This window comes from Chlamydotis macqueenii, chromosome W (assembly GCF_036417535.1).
Source record: "Chlamydotis macqueenii isolate bChlMac1 chromosome W, bChlMac1.mat, whole genome shotgun sequence".
Classification (NCBI taxonomy): domain Eukaryota; kingdom Metazoa; phylum Chordata; class Aves; order Otidiformes; family Otididae; genus Chlamydotis; species Chlamydotis macqueenii.
The window spans coordinates 13,679,438-13,705,021 of record NC_141592.1 but is presented as its reverse complement, the minus strand read 5'-3'; the positions used below and the strand labels follow the sequence as shown (position 1 = coordinate 13,705,021).

General features: G+C 49.2%; 1 protein-coding gene across 3 annotated transcripts in view; it reads left to right on the top strand.

Moving 5' to 3' along the window:
- LOC147596578 (zinc finger and BTB domain-containing protein 7C-like) overlaps positions 1–22,530 on the top strand; it is a 110,961-nt gene extending 88,431 nt beyond the window's left edge. Inside the window, exons 1-4 of one of the 3 annotated variants that reach the window (XM_086769686.1) lie at positions 10,941–10,985; positions 11,478–11,485; positions 14,133–15,326; positions 21,894–22,530. In XM_086769686.1, the coding sequence (XP_086625812.1) occupies positions 14,149–15,326; positions 21,894–22,530 (1,815 nt within the window). In that variant the 5' untranslated portion in view covers positions 10,941–10,985; positions 11,478–11,485; positions 14,133–14,148. Of the gene's footprint in view, positions 1–1,837; positions 1,852–10,940; positions 10,986–11,477; positions 11,486–11,775; positions 11,799–14,132; positions 15,327–21,893 lie in introns of those variants that run through there. The other 2 variants (XM_086769684.1, XM_086769687.1) reach the window with 2 other exon arrangements.
- The last annotated feature ends 3,054 nt before the right edge of the window (positions 22,531–25,584 follow it).

Genomic DNA, 25,584 nt, shown 5'->3' with positions numbered 1-25,584 from the left:
AAGGCCAAGTTCTGGCTGTAGCCAGTGCCCTGTAATTCAAAGACTCCTTTGGACATCCCCTTTGAGTCTGGATGTGTGAGCAGCTTCCCTTGAAAATGTTTCCTTATAAAGCCTTTGTGAACTTGTGCATGCATTGATGTTATGGTTATCGCACATGTAATTTCATCTGACATTGTAATGACAGGATGGAGAGTTCAAAATGTAACAGTAAATATAGTTGTTAGGGGAAAAAAAAAAAATCCCAGCCCATCATCCTGAATGCCTCTTCACATCATGGGAGGGATGCAGACAGACTCCAAACACCATCAGCATTTCTGAGTTCCAGATGGAAACTGCCTGGAGTTCAGGACAGGCCAAAACAAACAGGTGAGACTCTCTCCTTTTACATGGCAGGGTTGCATTTTCTCCTCCTTTTCCCTATTTTTTTTTTTTGAAGGGTCACTCCTCTAAAATTCCTAATAGGGAGGAGGCTGGGGTTTTTTCCCTGCTTGCTTGGGCTGTTGTCATAGCTGGTGGCATGATGCAGCCCTGATCCCTCACTCACACCCAGCCAAGAGCTGAATCCTGACTTGAGCCCCGGTTGTTTTTTGAAGGCTGTCAGTTTGCAATGCTGTATTGAAGGGTCATTTGCCAGTTCCATTATAAGCCTCATTTACAATTCAGCTGTTTGAAATCAGATCAGACTGTGAGTTGGTGTGCACGTGTAGTCAGCTGGGATGTAGGACTTGCCTTGCTCAGGGGCCCGATCCCACAAACCCCCTCCTTGCTTCCAGAAGCATTGGTTGAAAAATTAATCCTATTGATTTCCATTTATTTTTTCCATGCATTTGAGCCAAAACATCTAAGCAGTAGATATTTTGGTTTTCCTTCTTCCAGGTTATATCTTGGGGAGAGTGCAGATGTTTGGCTTTTTTTCTGTTGGTCCTTCACCAGCTTTGACTATATTTACCAAGCTGGGCACGTGTGGGCCCCACTGAATCACCCAGATTGCTTGGACAGGTGAGGCTTTGCAGGATCAGGGCTGAGTTGACGATGCAGCTGCTGTTTAACTTTCTAGCAGGTTGGCGGTGAAACCAGGGGCTTTGCTCACAGAAGGAGCTGAGATACAAATGAGATCTGAATCTGACCCCTGATCTTCAGTTAAATTGCTCTGTAACCTTGAGAACTGGATTAAGTCATCCCCTGAAGACAGGAAGTTGCCTCTGGATATTCAGTGCTTGGGTCACACTGTAAGGTTATGCTCATATATGGTGGTCTTCAGAGAGCTCATTAGTTGGTTGGTTTACATACAAGAGGTGTGGACGAAAGTCTCATCCCCTTTTTCTGACTGTCTTCTGACGAAGCCCGGCAGTATTTCCTCTAGAAACGCTCAGCTCAGGGGTTAGAAACGTGATGCACCTCGCTGGAATTTCAGCATGGTGGGGATGTATGATTCAGAGAAGTGTTAGCTTGAAGAAAAATGATCATAGAATCACAGAACGGGTTGGGTTGGAAGGACCTTTAAAGGCCATCTAGTCCAACCTTCCTGCAAGGAGCAGGGATATCTCTAACCAGATCAGGTTGCTCAGAGCCCCATCCAACCTGGCCTTGAACATCTCCAGGGACGGGGCATCCATGATGCTCCTCCTCGGGTCAGCGAAGTATGGGGAGATGCAATGTTCACCCCTCTGCAATGGAGCTGAGGCTGTAGATGACTCTGAGGAGATACTCACATGGGTAAAAACTGGGTGGATTGAGTACCTTCTCTGAAGGCAACGACTTGGATTTTCATCCTGTGTTGGGATGGACTGCAGCAGCACAGTCCAAGCCCAAGACTAGACTTCTCCCCTTGGTATAGATGATGGGGTGGTGGTGCTGGAGAGGTCGTGTCTTTGCAAGCTAGATCGCCATCACAGGACAAGATGCTCTGCAGAGGCACCTTACATGAACACGTCTCTCTGAAAGCCACTTTATGTCTACGTGGGAGCTATTCTTGGAAGCTTGTGTGCTTAGAGCTCCAAGACTTAAATGGCAATTAAAAATGAATGAGGCTGCAAAGGCTCTCACAAGAGCTGAGAAGGAAAATAATATTTTGGGTTATACCGGAGGAAAATAGACCAATCTGAGGTACCAGATACTCATGAGACTGCAAGCCTAACAAATGCCAATGCAGTGTAAGTGGTGAAGGGCAGGTGGGAGGTGAAAGATGAGGCTGAGCTTGTATTATGGGACTTGGCCCAATGCAAACTGGGTTTTAGAGACCTGCTAGCTCCTGAGGTTGTCCTTGTGAGAGGTAGGCTGAGGCTGCTGCCACTGCCTCGGTGCAAGGCTGCAGATGCCTTGGCCATGGGTCCAGTGGTGGGCATGTCTTGGCCAACGCATGGGGATGGGGGCTCCTCTTGGAGGGGTGATACTGAGAGACTCAATGAGGACCAGCAAGAAACTCCCCCAAACAGGGATGCGCATGACTGGGGATGCCCAGCGATGCAGCGGGGGAGCCTGGGGAGAGTCCGGAGGAGCAGTCTTGCCTGGGCAGGGGAATGGAGCGCGGCCACTGCCAATGCCACCACTGCCGAGCTGAGCCTTCCACCCCACTGCTTCTGGAGTCTACCTGTACCTGCTCCCAAGTCGATATTAAGCCTGCTCAAACATTGCACCGCCTTCTCCTTGCATTGTTTTCTGTACCCCCACACCCAGCACCAAAATAGCGATAACCCCCCCCTTCCCCACCCTCCCATGGTGACTCAGGCACACATCTGCTTCTGATTTAATGTGCTAGCTCTCTGACCCTTTTATTTTTACTCCCAAAGTTTTCCCTTTGGTGACTTTCTCTCTGGGGGCGAGGGGAGAGAAGAGAAGGGGGAGCTGGATCCCCATCCTTTGCCCTCTGCTTTTTTGGAGCACCTAAACATTTATTTTATTTTATTTTGGAGTTGTGTTTTTGCACAAGTTGGTGACAGCCTTACCCAGATCTGCGTCCAAATCCCTCACAATCCTGTCCACTCCAGAGGGACGCCAGCCAAACCAGTTTTCCATGGTTAAGCTGGGCACATTTTTCTGCCATGGTTGTTTGTTTGGTTTTTTTTGGTCAGGAAGCAAACCCACCCAGTGTGTGTGCGCCATTCAATAGGAGCCTTTTTTTAGTTTCTTTTCCTTTTTCTGGCTCTGGAGAAAAGCAGAATAAGAGGGAATGAAGGGGCCTGCCTCTTCTCCCAGGAGAGCTCAAAATGGGAGGAAATGGCTTTTTTTTTGCTATTTTTAAGGCCATGCTGGGCCTTAAATGGGCTCATGGCATTGTAATGGTGTGCACCCATAGGGATGTATCTCATATATATATATATAAAAATATATATATATATCTTGGCTAACAAGCCAATTCCCTCCCACAGCATCATCTTTGGGTCTGCAGAGTGGCTCATCTCCTCTAAAAACCTGAGGATTTCCTTGCGAGGGAGGCAGTGGTCGGTGTCACTGCGTTTTCCTCATTGTTTCAGGCTTCTTGCAGGGAAGTGATTGAAAGGCAAGGAATGGTCTCTGCCCCACCTTCCCGCCAGAGGGGAGAAACACTAGGTACTAGGGTGGGTGGTTTAATAACATGTTCTTCTGGAGACAAGATGTTCAGAAGGGGAGCTGTACTTAAGGAAATATTTGCCTTTTTTGGGTTTTACACCCTTCTTTTTTTTATAACCCACCTCTCTGCCTGCCTTTCAAATAGGCTTTTAGGGATCCCAGCTCCTTCTTGGTAGGAAAGAAGAGGCGTCTTCCAAATCGTAGTCAAGCGCTTGGCCGAGGCAACGGTGTCGTCCTCGTGGGGTCAGCTTCAGGTGGGGTGTCAATGTGGGTGGCTCCACTCAAAGACATGCTTGCACAAGGGACTTACTTAAGGTCACGGAGCAGGAACAGAGCCCTAGCATCCCTATACTCCCAAAATAACAACACGGCTAAGGAGCGGGAGCTATCAATCACTGGTCAGCATATCCTGTAGAAAGCAACTGTAATATTTTGACAGATTAGGGTGTCGTAGTTCAGCCCCGATCGGGACCAGACTGCACAGTCTCTCTCTCACTCCCCCCACCCTCCGAGAGAATAGGGGGAGATGATATAAGAAAAACTGCTCGAGATTTGAGATAAGGACAGGGAGAAAATCCGAAACAAAACCAGAACATAGGGTAATCTCACATGCACATCTTAATTGCCTCATTATGATGAGCCACAAATAAACCTAGGGAAAAAAAAAAAACCAACATATATTTATGGGCTGATGGATGTAGCAGGCAGGTATACTACATACACGAGACCATGGTGCAGAGGGAGAGCAGTCCACCCTGGGTGCCGCCACTGCTCCCGCAGCCTGGAGTGGGGATTGGGAAAGAGGAGCGGGAAGCAAAGTAGCAGAGCCAAAGCATCCGTCTGTTGGGGTGTCGAGTGCTCCGGGCAGGAGAGGGAAGGAGATGGTGGTAGAAAATAAATTGGGATGAGAGAAAGCTGTTGAGACCTCCTGCTGAGCCAATACTGGCCTTTCAATACTTAAAGGGGGCTTAGAAGAAAGGTAGGGACAGACTTTTTAGTAGGGCCCATAGTGAAAGGACAAGGTTTTAAATACACCTGTGCAGAGGCTGGGTGAAGGGAAGAATTGGAGACACCATTTGTTTTGCCTGGAAAAATGTCACTTTGACACGGGTAGCCAGCAGAGATCAGCCAGAGCCTTAGGCTCCTTCCTCCATTCCACTGAATGCAGAACGAGTTCGACACGGAGGGGCAGCTGCTTTGCACTCTCTGGCATTCCCCGGGGCACCCCCGTATCATTGGGGTGGCACTCCCAGCAAGAGCCCAGTGCTTTGCATGCCAGAAAGCAATATGATCAGGAGCCAACTCCTTCCCACGGGGAAAAATCAGAGCAAAGAGAAGGCCAAGCAATGCACATATTAAGAGGAAATGCTCCAACAATCTCTATACAAATATAAAAATATGTGAAAACGTAAAAATCTAAATATATAAATGTCATAGTTCAGCCCCGATCGGGACCAGACTACGCAGTCTCTCTCTCACTCCCCCCACCCTCCAAGAGAATAGGGAGAGATGATATAAGGAAAAACAGCTCAAGGTTTGAGATAAGGACAGGGAGAAATCCTTAAAGTTACCGTTATGGGCAAAACAGACTCGACTTGGGGAAAACTATTCATTTATTTCTAAAATTAGCAGGAGAATGAGACAGGGAACAAGATAACCTCCCCCCACCCCTCCCTCTTCCCAAGCTTAACATTATCTCTACTACCTTCCCCTCCCAAGCGGCATGGGGGGGGAAGAGGGAATGGGGGTTGCAGTCAGTTCATCACGCGTTGTTTTACGCTGCTGCTTCATGGTCGGGGGAAGAACTCCTCACATTCCTCCCCTGCTCTGTTGTGGGGTCCCACCCCTACGCCACAGTCCTTCGTGAAACTGCTCCGGCGTGGGTCATCTCTTCCACGGAGTGCAGTCTCTCCAGAAAAGCTGCCCCAGCGGGCCCTCCATGGGCCACAGCCGCCTTCAGGCATCCACCTCCGAGGGTGTGGGGTCCTCCACGGGCTCCAAGTGGATCTCTGCTCCTCCGTGGACCTCCATGGGCTGCAGGGGGACAACCTGCTCCACCATGGTCATCACCACAGGCTGCAGGGGAATCTTGGCCAGGAGCCGCATTACTCCTCCCCCTCCTTCTTCACTGACCTTGGCGTCTGCAGCTGTTCCTCTCACAAGAAAAGTTCTTCACAACAGGCTGGCAGACGCCTCTCAGGATCTCTTCACATCATCCAGCTCATCTCTCCACTTCTTGCAGCCGAGCTGGGCCGGGCCGAGTTGGGCCCAGTCGGCCGCCTGGCAAGAGGCCAGAGGGTGAGGCCTGCAAGGCCCATGAGGCCTGCACCTCCCCCTCTGCGCCTCTGCCACCGCTCAGCTTCTTCACATCTTCTCTTCTCTTTTTTTTTTTTTCTGTTTTCCCCTTCTTAAATACGTTATCGCAGAGGTGTTATCAGGGAACATTCTGCTACCAATTGGCTCAGCCTTGGCCAGCAGTGGGTCCGCCCTAGGCCTGGCTGAGTCCACTGAACAAAGGGGAGCGACTTCTAGCAGTTTCCTACAGAAGCTATCACCTTAGGCCCCTCCCTCACTAAACAAAACCACAACAATAAAATACTAAGATATAAATATACAGAAATATAAAATATTAAAATGCTTGATATTATAGTCATGATGCTACATCCTGGCATACAATTAAAGGTCAAAATTGCCATCTCCCAGCTAAGACTCAGGTTGCGAAGCATTGTCCCCATGGATGGAGTGGATGGGAAGGGGACATCCCCAGCCCTGCTGTAGCCCTGGACCAGAAGCCACACATCGCGCAAGCCTGGGCTCTTCCTGGCAGCCTTCATCTCCTCCAAGGGCCTGGCTTCGCAGGGCATTGTCATCAGAGATGAGGAAGGAGGTGGGAGAGGGAAGTGCTGATGAGGAGTCATGGAATCATGGAATGATTTGGGTTGGAAGGGACCTTTAAAGACCACCTAGTCCAACCATTACCCCTCATCCTATCTCAACAGGCCCTGCTAAAGAGTTTCTCCCTATCTTTCCTATAAGCCCCTCACAGATCTCCTGCTCCTGGCTTTGAGCAATACTGAGACCCAGGGGCAGGATCCCATCCCACCTCGGGGCTGGCACATCTTTCCCAGGGCTCCTCTGAGCTGTGACACTCTATTTCATAGAATCATAGAATCATAGAATGGTTAGGGTTGGAAGGGACCTTCAAAGGTCATCTAGTCCAACCCCCCCTGCAAGGAGCAGGGACATCCCTGACTAGGTCAGGTTGCTCAGAGCCTCATCCAGCCTGGCCTTGAACATTTCCAGGGATGGGGCCTCCACCACCACTCTGGGCAACCTGTTCCAGTGTTCTATAACTCGCATCGTAAAAAATTTTTTCCTAATTTCCAATCTAAATCTACCCCCCTCTATTTTAAAACCATTACCTCTCGTCCTATTGCAACAGGCCCTACTAAACAGCCTCTCCCCATCTTTCTTGTAGGCCCCCTTGAGGTACTGGAAGACTGCTATCAGGTCTCCCCGGAGCCTCCTCTTCTCCAGGCTGAACAGCCCCAACTCTCTCAGCCTGTCCTCATAAGAGAGGTGCTCCAGCCCTTTTATCATCTTCGTGGCCCTCCTCTGGACCTTCTCCAACTGGTCCATGTCCTTCTTGTGCTGGGGGCTCCAGAACTGGACACAGGACTCCAGGTGGGGTCTCACCAGGGCAGAGCAGAGGGGGAGAATCACCTCCCTCGACCTGCTGGCCACGCTCCTCTTGATGCAGCCCAGGATACGGTTGGCCTTCTGGGCCACAAGGGCGCATTGCCTGCTCATGTTAAGCTTCTTGTCCACCAGCACTCCCAAGTCCTTCTCCTCAGGGCTGCTCTCAATCCATTCCCCACCCAGCCTGTATTTGTGCCTGGGATTGCCGTGACCCAGGTGCAGGACCTTGCACTTGGCCTGGTTGAACTTCATGAGGTTGGCACGGGCCCACCTCTCCAGCCTGTCAAGGTCCCTCTGGATGGCATCCCTCCCTTCCAGCATGTCGACAGCACCACACAACTTGGTGTCATCGGCGAACTTGCTGAGGGTGCACTCTATCCCACTGTCCATATCGCCGACAAAGATGTTGAACAGGGCCGGGCCCAGCACGGACCCCTGAGGGACGCCACTCGTGACCGGTCTCCACATGGACATTGAGCCGTTGACCACCACTCTCTGAGTGCGGCCATCCAGCCAACTCCTTATCCACCGAGTGGTCCGTCCATCAAACCCATGTCTCTCTAGTTTAGAGAGAAGGATGTCGTGCGGGACAGTGTCAAAAGCTTTGCACAAGTCCAGGTAGATGATTTCCACTCATACAAATAAATATAGGCAATATTACTTTACTTTATCTATTTTCTATACACATATCTCTATAATCTATTGAGTATACTTCTATTTTTCACTTATCACAATGCTATATGAGCATTTCGCCTCTCTCTCTGATACTTCAGTTTTACAGTCTTGGTTTTCAGTGTTATACTGAAGGAAGCTCAGACTTAAAAGGAAATGCTAGAATAAAGCAACCAAAAAAATAAAAATAAAAAATAAAAGGGGCTTTTGAGCAGCAGAGTGCCCTGAATGAGCTTTGGGTCACCCAGGGAGTGCGCATCGCGGGCGGTTTATAATATTATAATATTTTTCAATGAAATATTATAATATTATTATAATATTTATAATAATCCCTGGTTGTATCTAGGTTGTATCACCCACGTTCAGGCAAACAGTGAGATTAGACCTCGACATCACAGCTGAGACTCCTGCCTACATCTGCCTACACATCTCCATCGCGCTGGTGTGGCGGTCGCTGCCCTGAGCCGCCAAAGCACCATCCTTCCCAAAAAAGGAAGGATTTTTCACCCAAAAAAAGACAAAGCTCAGCTCCCTCCCAATCCCCCTTTTCTCCTGTTGCAGCCTCAGGTGCTTAAATATGCTGGCAGAGCTCAGTGGTCCTGTATCCCAACAGCATCTCCCAGCATCATTCTTTTATAAATGGGGCTTTTCATGGCAAGAAAGTAATGAATGAGCTGCCCAAAAATGCACTGTTTTGAGATGTCATCTGCAGAATACGTTTATTTTAGGTGCCCTCCACCCTTCCCCCCCCCCACCCCGGTTTATTTTAACAATGCTGTAATTTGCTACTATAAAACAGGATTTTTCTGTTTAACTCCACGGAGTCCGTTTAGTATTTGCATGTATGCGTGCATGCACTGGTGACATTTGTCACCGTCAGATGCTTTTTTTAGGCCTCTTATTCTTGAGGACCCCACTCTGGGCTTGGGGAGGGGAAGGGGAGAGAGCAGGAGGAGGGAGAGAAGGGAGGGGAGGAAGGAAAACACCAGCCTCAGCACACTTCCAGCCTGTGGCCATCAACCTCCCCTGGGGGCATGGGAACCATAAGGTCATTTCTCAAGCTCAGAGCTGTCAAACCACCCTGCCAGTTTAAAAAATGCAAATGTATGCAAATGAAAAGGCTGTTTCTCTTCCTCTCCCTTCCACACATTTAAATGACATGAATCACCTTCAATTTTGCCAGCATCCTGTAAAGTTATCAGCTTGCCTAAGCGCTTCAGTTAAAAGAACCGCATCTTGAGAGGACCAGGAGGTGAAAAAAAAGGAAGAGGAGTTCATTCCCACCAAAAGGAGCTGTACATCATTTTAGTTTATAATTACATACCCCGATCTCCAAATTCCATTTTTTCTTGCTTTCTTCCTGCTGAGTGAAAAATCCACTGTCGTAGTTCAGCCCGGATCGGGACCAGACTACACAGTCTCTCTCTCACTCCCCCCACACTCCGAGAGAATAGGAGGAGATGATATAAGGAAAAACGGCTCAAGGTTTGAGATAAGGACAGGGAGAAAATCCTTAGTTACTGTCATGGGCAAAACAGACTCGACTTGGGGAAAAACAATCATTTATTTCTAAAATTAGCAGGATAATGAGACAAGGAACAAGATAACCTCCCCCCACCCCTCCCTCTACCCAGGCTTAACATTGTCTCTACCACCTTCCCCCTCCTCAGTGGCACAGGGGGGGAAGAGGGAATGGGGGTCGCAGTCAGTTCATGCATTGTTTTACGTCACTACTTCGTTGTCAGGGGGAAGAACTCCTCACGTTCTTCCTCTGCTCCATCATGGGGTCCCTCCCACGGGCCACAGTCCTTCGTGAAACTGCTCCAGCATGGGTCATCTCTTCCACGGGGTGCAGTCTCTCCAGAACAGCTGTCCCAGCGGGCCCTCCACGGGCCACAGCCTCCTTCAGGCATCCACCTGCTCCGGCGTGGGGTCCTCCACAGGCTGCAGGTGGATCTCTGCTCCTCTGTGGACCTCCATGGGCTGCAGGGGGACAACCCGCTCCACCATGGTCTTCACCACAGGCTGCAGGGGAATCTTGGCCAGGAGCTGCATTACTCCTCCCCCTCCTTTTTCACTGACCTTGGCATCTGCAGCCGTTCCTCACAACAGGCTGGCAGACGCCTCTCAGGATCCTTTTTACATCTTATTCACTTCTCATCTCCTCTCCACTTCTTGCAGCCGGGCCGGGCTGAGTTGGGCCCAGTCGGCTGCCCAGCGGGAGGCCAGAGGGTGAGGCCTGCAAGGCCCACAAGGCTTGCGCCTCCCTCTCTCTCCCCCTGCTCAGCTTCTTCACATCTTCTCTCTTTTTTTTCTGTTTTTTTTTTCCCCCTTCTTAAATATGTTGTTGCAGAGGCGTTATCAGGGAACATTCTGCTACCAATCGTCTCGGCCTTGGCCAGCAGCAGGTCCGCCCTAGGCCCGACCAAGTCCACTGAACAAAGGGGAGCAACTTCTAGCAGTTTCCTACAGAAGCTACCACCTTAGGCCCCCCCTCACTAAACAAAACGAGAACATCCACAAATTAGGGAGGACAGAGTTTAGTGTCTGGAAGAAAACCTCTATAAAAACAACTGTCAGAGTAGTCTAATATTCTTCTTTTCTCATCTTTTGCACTTAGAGTGATCTGATAATAAAAGATCAAAATAGATTTGTAGGAAGACATGCTCCTTCAAGCAAGGAGCTCCTTTAACACTAATGCTCCTTCCAAACAAAAATAAATGAGTAGAAGACAAATACAGCAATATAAATTTAATTGCTTATGCTTATTATAAGGACACCAAGTCCTAAAAAGGAAGTTGTCTTCTCCCTGGCTCAGGGGTTATTTATTATCTTACACTCCACTTGGAGAACATATCAGATTTACTTTCATTTATCAGCAATTTTCAAGGAAGATTTGATACAGAGCCGGTTGGGCTGGTAGAGGAGCATAGCTAGTTAACACAGTTAAGCACAGCACACTGTAATGGATCAATTTGTTTCAGACAACAGACATAATTAGCGTGGAGCTAAGGGGCACACCAGGGGATGCAAGGCTGGAGCATCGTCCTGCGGCCATTTTGTCGGTGGCTGGAGGCGGGGGCTCGGAGGGGTGGAAATCCCAGTTCCTCTCCCCATCTCTGGGCATGGGGAGATGGCTAGAGAGGGCTTCCCGTGGTGGGGGCTGCCCTCCGGCCCCCCCATGAGGCTTCACTAGTTTGTCCCCCATCACGGTGTTGCTCCCACCAGGCTGGTGGTCCGTAACCCTTCCCCGGGGTGCGCTCCGTCTAGGTTGCACTGTCTTCCCAAGGCCTTCACTTGCCGACTCCCACGTGACGAGTGTTCAGCAGCACTGATTAGGTGTGGGGGAGATATCTGCAAGGTCTCGGCTGGAGATTGACCCTACGGAGGGAGGAGAAGGAAGATGGCATTTCTCTTCCCATGAGAATGTTTGCTGCGGAGTCTGATCCCCTCTACAGTTCCCCAGCCTCCCCCAAGGGTCACTGGCTTGCTGGTCAAGGTGAAGCAAGGATTTCCCTGGACAATCTCCATCAGACCAGGCTCTTTCCACTCCCAAGGGCTGGAGGCAGGTGGTAGAGTGGGAGCCAGCCCCTAAAAAGGAGGTAGACCAGGTCTTCACAGCTGGTGAGAAAGAGGTTTGGAGTCAGGGCGGCCAGAAACTGAGCAGGGAAGGACACCCAGGATGTGGCAATGGATCCCAGGAGAAATGCAGAGGTGGCACGGGGTGGGATTGCGAGCCTGCCTGATGGCCTCAACCTTGCGAAAGGGGCTCTCTCTCGGAGATCAACCACTCAGCTGTGAACTCTCTACCTGCAGCGGGGCCACGAGCCGGGGCTCACAGAGGTGACACTGCTCTGTGTCCTGGGGGTTTCCAAAGGGTTAGCGTATTCAAAGTTATTCTGGCCATTTGATGTATTCTATGTGTGTGATGGGATTAATGTATTCGTCGCCTACTGGAGGAAATCACTCTCCTTTCCTGGGATTTCTCATATGGAAGGGCTGTTGGAGCAATGTGAAAGAGGAAACATCTTAAAGATTTTAAAAATGGTAAAAAAAAAAAAAATCAGGTTTTCCTTTTGAGTGTGGGCTTTTTGCTTTCAAATTTCCCTTTGAAGCTGGAGCTGCTCTAGCAGGGGAAGGTGTCTGCCAGATGCACAAGACATTTGATACCATGCTAATGAGTCCAAACAGGATTGGGAACAGAGCAAGCTCAGCTCATGAGTGAAGAGAGCAGACAACCATCTGCCTCTGGCCAGGCCCTTGCTCCCTGGTTGGGTTCCTGGTTGTCTTTGAGCATTTAGGTACACTGGGACACACAACTCCTCGCTTGCCTCCCCCATTCCCAGATCCCTTGGGAAGACATCCCTGTGCGGGTTGTCCATGTGCTGAGGTGACATGGGATAGCTTCCAGGCATAAGGTAGCAGGGGGACACAGAACTGGAGACCTCTTGGTCCATAAGGATTGCTCTCCTGCTGCAGCAAACAGCCACAACCAGCAGTCTGTTGTGGTTTTGTTTGGTGAGAGGGGGCATAAGGTGGTAGCTTCTGTAAGAAGTTGCTAGAAGTTGTTCCCCTTTGTTCAGTGGACTCGGACGAGCCCAGGGCGGACCCACTGCTGGCCAAGGCTGAGCCAATTGGTAGCAGAATGTTCCCTGATAACACCTCTGCGATAACGTATTTAAGAAGGGGAAAACAGAAAAAAAAAAAAAAAAAAGAAGAGAAGATGTGAAGAAGCTGAGCGGTGGCAGAGGCGCAGAGGGGGAGGTGCAGGCCTCATGGGCCTTGCAGGCCTCACCCTCTGGCTTCTCGCCAGGGGGCTGACTGGGCCTGACTTGGCCCAGCCCGGCTGCAGAAAGTAGAGAGGAAATGAGATGGATGATGTGAGGAGATCCTGAGAGGCGTCTGCCTGCCTGTTGCGAAGAACTTTTCTTGTGAGAGGAATGGCTGCAGACGCCAAGGTCAGTGAAGAAGAAGGGGGAGGAGTAATGCGGCTCCTGGCCAAGATTCCCCTGCAGCCTATGGTGAAGACAATGGTGAAGCAGGCTGTCCCCCTGCAGCCCATGGAGGTCCATGGAGGAGCAGAGATTCCCCTGCAGCCCGTGGAGGACCCCATACTGGTGCAGGTGGATGCCTGAAGGAGGCTGTGGCCCATGGAGGGCCCACAGGGGCAGCTGTTCTGGAGGGACTGCACCCACACCACAGCAGTTTCATGAAGGACTGTGGTGTGTGAGTGGGACCCCACAATGAAGCAGGGGAGGAATGCGAGGAGTTCTTCCCCCGACGATGAAGCAGCAGCGTAAAACAACTCATGATGAACTGACTGCGACCCCCATTCCCTCTTCCCCCCCTGTGCCGCTGGGGAGGGGGAAGGTAGTAGAGATAATGTTAAGCTTGGGAAGAGGGAGGGGTGGGGGGAGGGTATCTTGTTCTCTGTCTCATTCTCCTGCTAGTTTTAGTAATAAATGAATAGTTTTCCCCAAATTGAGTCTGTTTTGCCCATAACAGTGACTTTAAGGATTTTCTCCCTGTCCTTATCTCAAACCTCGAGCCGTTTTTTCTTATAGTATCTCTCCCTGTTCTCTTGGAGGGTGGGGGGAGTGAGAGAGAGACTGCATAGTCTGGCCACAACTGAGGCTGAACTACGATACAGTCCCTACTAACACAGTCCCTCCTATTTGGGACATCTGGTTGTACCAGTCCCAAAACCAGTTGTGTAGATGAGATGGACACTCCCTGGCTCATTGTTTTTGAGTGGTGTAGGTGCTGACACTTGATAGTGTGAAGGAATACTCTTTCCCCACATAGCTCCTGGCAGGGCAAATCCAACATGTGCCTGGAAAGATGTCGACTCTGAGAGGATGTGGAAGAAACGTGATGGGGATGGAATTGTTGCACAAGGTTCCTGGGGGAGGGATGTGAAGGAGAAGAGGGAGCTTGTGGTGGCGATGAAAAGGTGAATAGGGTGGGAACCGAGAAGGATGGAGACAAAGAAGGAGATGAAGAGATGTGGAGGGAAGCAGAGGTAAAATCACAGGGGACCTGGAAGGAGTTGAAGGTAACATGGTGATACACTGGGGCAGTGCAAGCAGGAGGTGATTCCAGGGGTCCATGTTGGGTAGAGGAAAGGAGGACATAGAGAGAAGGCAGGGTCATTTTGGCATTACTGATTGGGAACCCCCTGCTAATTCCCTGCTGTCTGTGTTTTGTCCTAGGGCACTAAATGAGAATATGGCCAATGGCATTGAAGATCTTATCGGGATCCCATTCCCGAACCACAGCAGTGAAGTCTTATATGGTTTAAATGAGCAGCGGCACGACGGTCTCCTCTGCGATGTCATCCTCATTGTACAGGACTGGGAGTACCGGACCCATCGGTCCATCCTTGCTGCCTGCAGCAAGTACTTCAAAAAACTCTTCACTACCAGCACTTTAACAGACCAGCCCTATGTTTACGAGATTGACTTTGTCAAGCCTGAAGCACTTTCTGCCATCCTCGACTTTGCCTACACCTCAACCCTCACCATCACCACCTCAAATGTCAAGCACATCCTCAGCGCTGCCAAGATGCTGGAGATCCAGTGCATTATCAACGTATGCCTTGAAATCATGGAGCCTGACAGAGAGGCGGAAGAGGAAGATAACAAAGAGAATGAAGATGATGATGAAGATGAAGATGAAGAGGAAGAGGAGGAGGAGGAGGAGGAAGTGGAAGATTTTGTCAATCAGGAGAACCTAACCAATGTTCAAGAAGTAAACTGTCACCAAAGCCCTTCTAAGTCTGATCTTACCGAAGAAGCATACACAGAAGCACCTAAAGACTTTCCAAATCACTACCCAGCCAATAACTCCTCTGGACACTCGGGGGTGGTACGAGACTTCTCCATCGAATCCTTGCTAAGGGAAAACTTGTACCCTAAGCCAAACATCCCAGAAAGGATGTCAGCCCTCTCTCCTTCCACCCCTAGCTTCTTCCCTCATCTATGGAATGGAGATTTTAGCTCCTTCTCTCAGCTTGAGGAGACACAAGTAGACAATGGCCCCTTGGATCTGGTCATCAAAAAGAGGAAGATCAAGGAAGAGGAGGAGAAGGAAGATCTGCTTCTACCTCCTTTCCCTAATGACTTCTTCAATGACATGTTTACCAACACCCCAGCAGCTCCCTTAGGGCATATTAAGGCAGAGATTGACTATAGCGCTTATCTCAATTTCCTAAGCGCTACTCAATTTGGAAGAGTTTTTCCCCCATGGCCACTGGAAGAAGAGAGGAAGATAAAGCCCAAAGGATCCCAGCAGTGTCCCATCTGTAACAAAGTCATCATGGGGGCCGGCAAGCTGCCCAGGCACATGAGGACCCACACGGGAGAGAAGCCGTATATGTGCAATATCTGTGAAGTTCGCTTTACCAGGTGTGCGTTGGTTACCTCTGCCATGCATGGGGGGCTGGTGGTGGTTGGAGGGGCCACGTCATGACCCATGGCTGATTCCTAAGCTACACATCTCTTTTTCCCCAAAAAAGTAGCAAAGAAAGCAGGGCATGATTTCATAGAATCATAGAATCATAGAATCTTTAAGGTTGGAAAAGACCTCCAAGATCATCAAGTCCAACCATCAACCTAACACCACCATGTCCACTAAATCATGTCCTGAAGTGCCACGTCTACACATTTTTTTTAACACCTCTAGGGATGGTGACTCCACCACTTCCTTGGGCAGTGAGTTTTCTATCCCTTCAGAAAAAAAAGGGAGGAAGGTAGGGTGGAGGAAGAAAACGAACCTACTGATTTTGGTGGGTTGTGGATCACATCCACAGCTCACTGGATCCATCCACTCGCTGGACAAAAGCATAAGTAACAGGCTATTTTCAGCCCTATCATAGTTCACCACAGTTGGACTAGAGAAGGCTGGAAAACAGATGGTCAAACAGCCAAGGAGACTTCATTTCTAATGTGCTGGGAGATGCATTGAGTTGGGAGGGCCATTTAGCTGCGGGATGTAATTGGTTTGGGTTTGCACATTTTGGCATCAGTGTAGACCACAATCAAGTTGCACATGTTTAGATATGACAGTTGTCTGGGCTTTCTGAGGCCAGAGCGGTCCTAATTATTATACGTTAATAGCGAGGTGGCTGTCGGTCTCTTTTCCCAAGTAGCAAGTGATAGGATGAGAGGAAATGGCCTCAAGTTGCACCAGGGGAGGTTTAGATTGGATATTAGGAAACATTTCTTCACCGAAAGGGTTGTCAAGCATTGGAACAAGCTACCCAGGGAAGTGATGGAGTCACCATGCCTGGAGGTGTTCAAAAAACATGTAGATGTGGAGCTTATGGACACAGTTTAGTGGTGGACTTGGAAGTATTAGGTCAACGGTTGAACTTGATGATCTTAAGGGTCTTTTCTAACCTAGATGATTCTGCAATTCATCACCCCAAACACTGGCCGCCTGGCACCTCGACTCCCTCCATGGTCAGCAGAAAGAGATCAGCACCCTTAGAGAGGAGGAAAGGGGATGAGCAAAGGTGTCATCCCTGACCACAAAGACAACTTGTGGGGCTTAGATGAGGCACTTAGCTCTTTGGTATCTCAAATTAGGTGATACCAGCCCCAACATGGGCTGCTCTGTGACCAGCCAGATCCACCCCTGGTACCAATATTCTTATATTCCTAGCCTTTGCACCTCTCTGCACCCCAGTAATAAATTGGAGCAGGCTACGCAAATCTAATGCTGCAGCTTGCAACTCTTCTCTGAAAAGCTGGGCAAATATTCCTGGACCTGCTCTTGCTGGGTGTAATTAATATCTAATGAGTACAATCTTTACCATAATAATAAAGTTTTCTGACAAGAGCATGGTATTTCAGCTCCTGACTGCGTGTGAGAGCGTGCGCCTTATTAGGCTGGGGCGAGCAAACCAGAGGAAAATAATATGCACAGCAGGCAAAGGTGAGCTCCTGACAACAGCCGGACACCTGGGACATTCTCACATTCAGCCTGTCTTTTCTTCTCCCCGTCCCTGTGATAATATCCGAGTGGAAGTTATGCAGATGATGAGGATTTGACCTGAAAATACATTTCCATGCTCCGCTCCATTAACGTGGCAGATGCCATATTATAATGCAGGGAGCATCATGCCTCAGGCGGGTGTACGCGATGTGAGCCGGCTCACCCTGGTATTTGCAGGGCAAAGGCCGCTGCCTGGTGCTAATTCCTGCCCGCAGGAATTTGGATTCGACTCCTGCTGGTGCTGCATCCCTAGGTTAGTGCTGAGTTGTCACCTCTGGATAGGCGGGCTCTGCTGGGAGGAGTGGGATGGGTTCAGCTCAGTCAGTGTGGAGGGATCACCTAGCCAGCCCCATCCTGTGGTCCCCATCGCTCTCTCGGGTGTGATGCTGTGGGCACTGATTGTTGACGAGTAAATAGCTTGGCTTAACTCACCTTATAGCGGTCTTCCAGTACCTCAAGGGGGCCTACAGTAAAGACAGGGAGAAACTCTTTAGCAGGGCCTGTTGTGACAGGACGAGGGGTAATGGTTTCAAAATAGAGGGAGGTAGATTTAGATTAGATATTAGGAAAAAATTTTTTACACTGAGGGTTGTAGAACACTGGCACAGGTTGCCCAGAGAGGTGGTGGAAGCCCCATCCCTGGAAACGTTCAAGGCCAGGTTGGCTGGGGCTCTGAGCAACCTGATCTGGTTGGAGATGTCCCTGCTCCTTGCAGGGGGGTTGGACCAGATGGCCTTTAAAGGTCCCTTCCAACCCTAACCACTCTATGATTCTATCACTGACACCTTCCCTGTAATGGGAATAATAGAGCTGAGCCCTCCCAGAGGGCTCCCAAAGTCCTTTACCAGCAAGGGCAGCATTGTTGGCTTTGTTTGGGGAAACTGAGGCACGGAGAGATGTTGGTACTGACTCGCAGTCGCTGCGAAGGTTAGGAGGAGGGTTCAAGTGGGAATTCAGGTATCCTGACCCCTAATCCAGACAGGTTAAATCAGCATCTTGGAGGTTAAAAGCCCCACGCAGAGATGGTCTAGTGTGGCCCATTACTAATGCAGAGTTAAACTCAACAGCTTCTACATCCCCCATGTGCTCAACAGCTTCTAAATACAAAGCATAGGGGTAGGAGGACTTTAATCCAAGAAAATCATCACAAAGAATATTGGGACTAACTCTACGGTGCAGTCTCCCATCATCGCTCACGAAACTGAAGCCATTTGCTTGGGTCACCATGCACAGAGCTGAAGACTGGAGGGTTTTTTCCCTTCTTTAACATCCTGAGCAAAGTGGAAATTTCAAAATATTGGTTTATTTTAAAATTTATTTGGAAGTATTTTGAATAGCATGCAGCTGTTTGGTTGGGGTTTTATTTTTTTTAACTTTACTCACATTACTCTAATGTGAGAGCTCTCCTTTAGAGGAAAGTATATTTAAATGAAGTGAAGTGATTGAGATGTAGAAAGATATTTCTGCCAGGATTTCCTGAACGCTGCTGTTTGTGTTACGTGTTTTGCTCTCAGGGGGAATATCATGCTTCCCAAAAGGATCAGGCTCACACCCATGGCAGTGAGAGGTGCTTTCGCCGAGGAGATGTAAAATCTCCCAGGGAATGAGGGTGCAGAGGAACAGAGATTCCCAAATGGGATTTCTGGATATATCACTCCTTTGCATTATATCTGCACTCGATGAACTGTGGAGGAGCAAATTTCCTGGGGGAAATAGAGAAAATACATTTTCCTGGGTGAGGGTCCCCCAATCTCCCCATCAGATCCCTTCCCCTTCACGTCAGCGGGATCCCACATCCCACGGCAAGGACTCCATGTGCTCTTGGATCTGCCACTCCTGACTCCCAGGGACATCAGATCGTAGGAAGCAGGACTTCATTTAATAGCTCATTAATTTTTTCCTTAAACAAAGGCTGCTCAGCTTCTAGTCTGCTGGTTTACCCTGCTAAAATGCTGGAGAAAACTGCAAATATTTCAACTTTTCCACCAAGACAACCCTGGAGTGCTCAAGGAGAAACTGTTCCAGACAGAAAGGTTAACATTTTTTGTTCCTATTATTTGTATTGTGACAGCTTGCAGAGCCCTAATCGCTCTCCTAACACAATTGCATTAAGGTTATTCACACACACACAGCGCATGATTCTCCTTCTCCCATCCCACAAAGCCAGCATTGCCCATGCCTCATCCTCCCCAACCTCTCAGCTTCTCCAAGTAGAGCCATAAAACCTCTCTTCCATCCCACAGAGATGCTGCCAGGGTAGGGAGGATTGAGTTTCTCCCTGTCTGCAGCCAGAGATGGGTAATAACCTGAAAAAAGCTTTGCCTGTATTTACATTATACAGTCCTGGCACGCTGCATGCTTATTGGGAAAAGCAATCCTGCTAGGTTAAACATTACATATTGTCGTGGTTCTGTTTAGTGAGGGGGGGGCCTAAGGTGGTAGCTTCTGTAGGAAACTGCTAGAAGTCGCTCCCCTTTGTTCAGGGGACTTGGCCAGGCCTAGGGCGGACCTGCTGCTGGCCAAGGCCGAGCCGATTGGTAGCAGAATGTCCCGTGATAACGCCTCTGCGATAACATATTTAAGAAGGGGAAAGCAGAAAAAAAAGAGAGAAGAGAAGATGTGAAGCAGCTGAGCGGTGGCAGAGGTGCAGAGGGGGAGGTGCAGGCCTCATGCGCCTTGCAGGCCTCACCCTCTGGCCTCTTGCCAGGCAGCCGACTGGGCCCGGCTCGGTCTGGCCCAGGTGCAAGAAGTGGAGAGGAGATGAGAAGTGAATAAGATGTAAAAAAAAGATCCTGAGACATCTACCAGCCTGTTGTGAGGAACGGCTGCAGACGCCAAGGTCAGTTCAGAAGGAGGGGGAGGAGTACTGCGGCTCCTGGCCAAGATTCCCCTGCAGCCTGTGGTGACAACCATGGTGGAGCAGGTTGTCCCCCTGCAGCCCATGGAGGTCCACGGAGGAGCAGAGATCCACTTGGAGCCCGTGAAGGACCCCGTACCGGGGGAGGTGGATGCCTGAAGGAGGCTGTGGCCCATGGAGGGCCCACTGGGACAGCTGTTCTAGAGGGACTGCACCCCGTGGAAGAGATGACCCACGCCGGAGCAGTTTCATGAAGGACTGTGGCCCGTGGGAGGGACCCCACGCTGGAGCAGGGGAGGAATGTGAGGAGTTCTTCCCCCGACCATGAAGAAGTGGCGTGAAACAACATGTGATGAACTGACCGCAACCCCCATTCCCTCTTCCCCCCTGTGCCGCTCAGGGAGGGGAAGGTAGTAGAGATAATGTTAAGCTTGGGAAGAGGGAGGGGTGGGGGGAGGTTATCTTGTTCCCTGTCTCATTATCCTGCTGTTTGTAGTAATAAATGAATAGTTTTCCCCAAGTGGAGTCTGTTTTGCCCGTGATGGTAACTTTAAGGATTTCTCCCTGTCCTTATCTCAAACCTCGAGCCGTTTTTCCTTATATTTTCTCTCCCTGTTCTCTCGGAAGGTGGGGGGAGTGAGAGAGAGACTGCGTAGTCTGGTCCCGATCGGGGCTGAACTACGACGCATATATAGGTTTAAATTATATTATAGGTGGGGCTGATAGCTCTACTTTTTATTAACATTTCCCAATACTTCGCATTATGAGCCCCTGCATTCATCTGCTTACAACTTCGCCGCACATTGTCCATTTGGGATGAAATTTTTCACGCTGCTTCATCTTTGGCACTTGCAGGGGAAATGCGCCCTTGTTAAAATCTTAGGGTAACAGTGTCTCTGGAAATTTCAGAGTGGGAAGTTGGAATCTGGCCCTAGACATGGCCGACACCGGCCTGCTGCCAGTCACGTCGCTGAAAACTCTTTCAAGATGCACATGGGCAGGGTGGCAGAAATGAGTGCAAAGGCAGCACCTTGCAAGTTTTGAGGGCTTGACTTGCCAACATCAATAGATTTTTGGTGTGTTTTTTGCTTTTTTTGTATGCTCACATATTTTATCTATAATAATGGCATGACTCCATATATTCTCCGTATTTTTGGCCACATTACTAATGTCTTGGAGGGATCATACTGAAAGCATTTCAGAAAACAACATGAATTCTCCTCTGCTGTTTACTTACTTGAACTCCACCCCTGCAACCTAGGTGGCGCGCTCAGCTCAGTTCAGCTGCAATCAGCTTTGCTTTTTATAATCACATGCCTTCACTGTGATTTTTGTAGACTGCAGAAGGAAACACTTATTTATTGGGAAAAAAAAAATAGCGATTGGACTGCCAGCTTCGGAAAACATTCTTGCTGCTTTTAGATCGTCCCCTTAAAAAAAAAAAAAAGGAAACCAAAACCTGTATTTGTAAATAAGTGCTATTTGGGATGGGTATTCTGCTGTTCCAGGGCTGTATTTAAAAACCTTCTCCAAAATGTTCGTGAGGCTGGATGCATGCCGGCCTTGGAGAAGATGGCAGGAAAGGACAGAGGGTGCAGAGCCTCTGGGTGCTGCCTACACACCTCTGCCTGCCTCACCCTCTGCCATGCTCCCGCTTCAAATGAAAGCTCCTGAGACACCCAGTGGTCAATGCAAGGATAAAAGGAAAGGAAAAATCAGCTCCAAGAGGGACTTCATTTAAGCAGTATTGCCACACATTGCCAGGCTCTCAAAACTCAACAAATTTCCTTATTTGCAGGCAGGAATATAGCTGTACTTATTTAGATATTCCTGTATGGTTTTGGGGTTTATTCCAGAGGGTTTTTTCCTCCCATTTAGGCTGTTTTGAACTCTTTGGGATAGACTGAAAACTCCTGACGTGGAGGGCTGAGTGTGTGCGATTTAGGTGCTGTCACTCCTGGAAGGAGGTGGATGCAAACGCCAGCCTGCAAAAGCATCCATACATTGGGGGAAGCCCCGAGATGAGCTCCCCACCTTCCCATCTCTTTTCCCAAGGAGCAATCCCAACCGCATCCCTTCCAGCCCCACATCACCTGACTGAGTGCCTTTTCTTTTGCAGGCAGGACAAGCTCAAAATCCACATGCGGAAGCACACAGGGGAGCAACCGTACCTCTGCATCCACTGCAACGCCAAATTCGTGCACAACTACGACCTGAAGAACCACATGCGCATCCATACGGGCGTCCGGCCCTACCAGTGTGAGTTCTGCTACAAGAGCTTCACCCGCTCCGACCACCTCCATCGCCACATCAAACGCCAGAGCTGCCAGATCGCACGACCTCGGCGAGGACACAAGCCGGCGGCATGGAGGGCGACTGGCTTGCTCTTTGCTCCCGGTGGCCCGCCAGTGGAGAAGAGCTTCAGGATGCCGCCAACATTGGATGAGATGCACGGCCACCTCAGCAGCGCGGCCATGTGCCTTCCCAGCCCCAGCCCCAAGCACTTTTTGAGTGGGGCCAAGCCCTCCTTCAGCCTGCAGGAGCTGGAGAGCCAGTTTGAAGAAACCCAGATGAAGCTCTTGAGGCGAGCCCAGCTGGACATGGAGAGGAACGTGGGCATCTTCACCTTCGCCCTGGGCCATAATGAAAACCTCGCTGCCCAACCCTTCTTCCCCCTCCCCGATCCTTGGAGCACGGGCTTCAGCGACTTGGCGGGGCTCGGCCACATGGCTCCCATCTCAGAGGCGAGCAACTAAACCCACGCCTGGCCCCACCATGGGTCCACTGCCTTCCCAACAGGGCAACCGGCTCCTTTGGAATCCCTGTCTGCCCTTTCACATCATCTGGCTCCCAAGAAGCTCTTCATCCCCTCACCGCCATGGCCTGCTGCAGGGCTTGGGGCACGGGGTCATCCCTGGGGTGAGCAGGTGGGTGGGCAGGTGCTGTGTTTCATGGCCACCAGCACTTTAAACTCTACGATGCACTTGGCTTTGGGGTCATGGGACACTTGCTGCCCCATCCAGCCATCCACTGCTTGCAGCTCCGTCCAGGAAGACCAAGCCAGGACTGCTGCTCTCTTCAGTGCTCCTGAAAATGTCATTTGCCTTAGTCAACCAGGGCATCACCATCACCATGCGATGGCTCTTCTGGGGGACACGTTCCCCATTTTCCACCGATGGGGCCCACTGGACACCGACAAAACCACTTGGTTTTGATATGTTACATTCCTTGACCTTTTTGGTCAAAAGGACTTTAAAAATAATAATAATAATAATAATTCCCATATCTGGCAACAAAATTTATCTACAAGGGATAAAGGGGAGGGTCAAGCAGTCAGGTTGGGAGGGGGAGGATCCCAGCTGTTGCCTTTCTCAGTGGTATATCAGATTTGCAGGGCTGGTGAAAGTCCTGCTGTGCAGGATGAGTTGGGATCCTAAAAAAAAATTTCAAAAAAGAGATAGAAAATCACCCAGGAGCAAAGGTGGGTGTAAAAGGGGAGTTTTACTTATTTTGGTTCTTTGGCCATTTCCAAATTTCAGAAGTAGAAACAAAGCCTATTTTGAGTATTTTAACTTCATTTGCTTGAAAAGGTGAAGGAAAATTTTTGGAAGGATCAGAAATGTTTCAGTCTTGAGGTTTTTAAACCCTTGCTTTGCGAAAATAAACCAAGTGGGAATTTTGAAATGAAACAGTGGTTTCAAACCAAAGAGTCAGAATTCACTGCTGCTGACCATTCTGAAATGTCTGGAGTTTTGCCTGGCATAATTCCCCTTAATTCCTAGATATAAATTGATGACAAAAATTTACAAAACACTTGAGTGTCCCCAAATCTGCAGTGTCGATGAGGAAGAATTGGGTGTGCAAATTTCCATGCTGCTCATCTCAAGGGATCTTTGTGGATAAGGAGTCCACGAAAGGTTTCTTGCAGATGAGATTGTCTACTTGCAAGCAAGTCGAAATACTATTTCTTCACCATTTGTTGGTTCAGAAGATGAGGTGGTAACATATGATGGGGCACTCCAAGCTGAAGGTTGCCCACGATGGCCAACAGGTCTGGGGGCCTCCCCAGCATCCCTGCAGACTCTGGCCTGGCCACCTCTATCTGATATTTCTTTTGAGACCAAATATGTGGCAGAATGACTGGAATTGCCCCATCAGCCTCCTTGAGCCCCTAAAAACATGAGCTGCTCTTGAGGATGAAGGCTTCTGATGGCCATCTGCTTCCAATGGCTCCTCTTAGACGTGGTAGGACCCCAGTTTCATCACCGGCTAATATGGCTTGTGCTGCGTGCCCTGGGAAGCTGGTTTTACATGAAACCAGCACTTGAAAATATAAATGTTACAAATTAGGGCTTTTTCTTTCTCTTTTTACTGGTACCTTTCAACGTCAGCAGAATCAAAGGGAATGAGAGGACCGCGAGTTCATTAATGTTTTGGTTTGCCCGTCGATGGTGCCACTCTGAAGTGGTGGATGGAGGAGAATCTTCCCACCAGAGCATGGAGGGGACACAAGGGGTCCAAGATTCAGAGCCCACCATGAGGACATGAAGGACTTCTCTGAGACCACCCATAGCAGAACGATCCCAAGGAACTGCCCAACACTTGCTTCCTCCTCCAAAAAGAAACCCACAAAGACTTCACATGCAACAAGTCAATGGAGGAAAAAAAAAAGGAAAAAAAGGAAAAAAAAAAAAAGAAAACTTCTTAAAACTGCATCAAACTTTTTTTTTTATCCTTATCAACTTCTTAAATGAGCGGCATTTTGCAGATGACTGGTTACTTCAGGTGGTTTTTTGTCTACAATTTGGAGTCATTGTAAAGTATCCAAAGATGCTGAGTACTGTATAATCTACAAGGACTTGAAGCAAGGTGCTTTTTCTGTCTCGATTTGTTTGTTGGGTTGGTTGGGGTTTTTTTTCCTGTTTATGTAGGGGGGAAAAACCTTTGCAATTTTTCTATTTATAACTATTTTTATGTGGTTGCTTTATGTACAAAACAATGGGGAAAAAAATCAAAACAAAAAAGGAAAGAAACACACTCACACAAACACATTTGCCTTAGTTACTCACGGGAAAATCACCCTTAACTTTCATTGATGCTAGAAAGTGGATGGAAAACAATAGACTATATCCTTTTATGTATTTATTAAACTGTATTAAATTATTAGCGGGACTTGGTTCTCTTGCCTATGGCCACACTGAGAAGGCTAAGCCGCTGCAGATGCTGAACTGCCGCCCTCCTTGGGCCAGCGTGGCCACCCCCATGGCCTCAGGTCTACGGATGTTTGCCAGACACGTAAATTGGGTGCTTTCCAAAGGCACCTCTTGGAAAGTCAAAATAATCACACAGTAATTAAGCATCTAGCCAGTATGGGCTCTGGCCCGAGGGGGCCGTTGGTGTTGTGATGCTGATGCCGATTAATGAGTTAAGGTTGATTTTCCCAAATTGTGCTGGGTTGGGTTGGATGGAGCTGAGTGCTGGTGGCAATCACGTTTTGTGGTGGGGAGGGAGGACTTGAGAAAATCTATTTCTTCCCATTTTGATGTTGTGTGGTGACTCCAGGCCACAGGTATCCCCTGGCTAAGCACGGAGGTGCCTTCCCAGGTTTCTAATCTGCTTCTCCAGCTGGGCTGGGCGTGATTAGCACTGAGCCTTGTGCTGGAAGGATGTAGGGCTCTCTCCCAGCTCACGATGCGGTGGCTTCTTGTTCATCATCTCGCTACAGCTCCTAGGGCCTGCCTGCAACAGGTACCAAAGAACATTGGGCTGTATCCAAAGCAGCGTGGCCAGCAGGTCAAGGGAAGGGATTC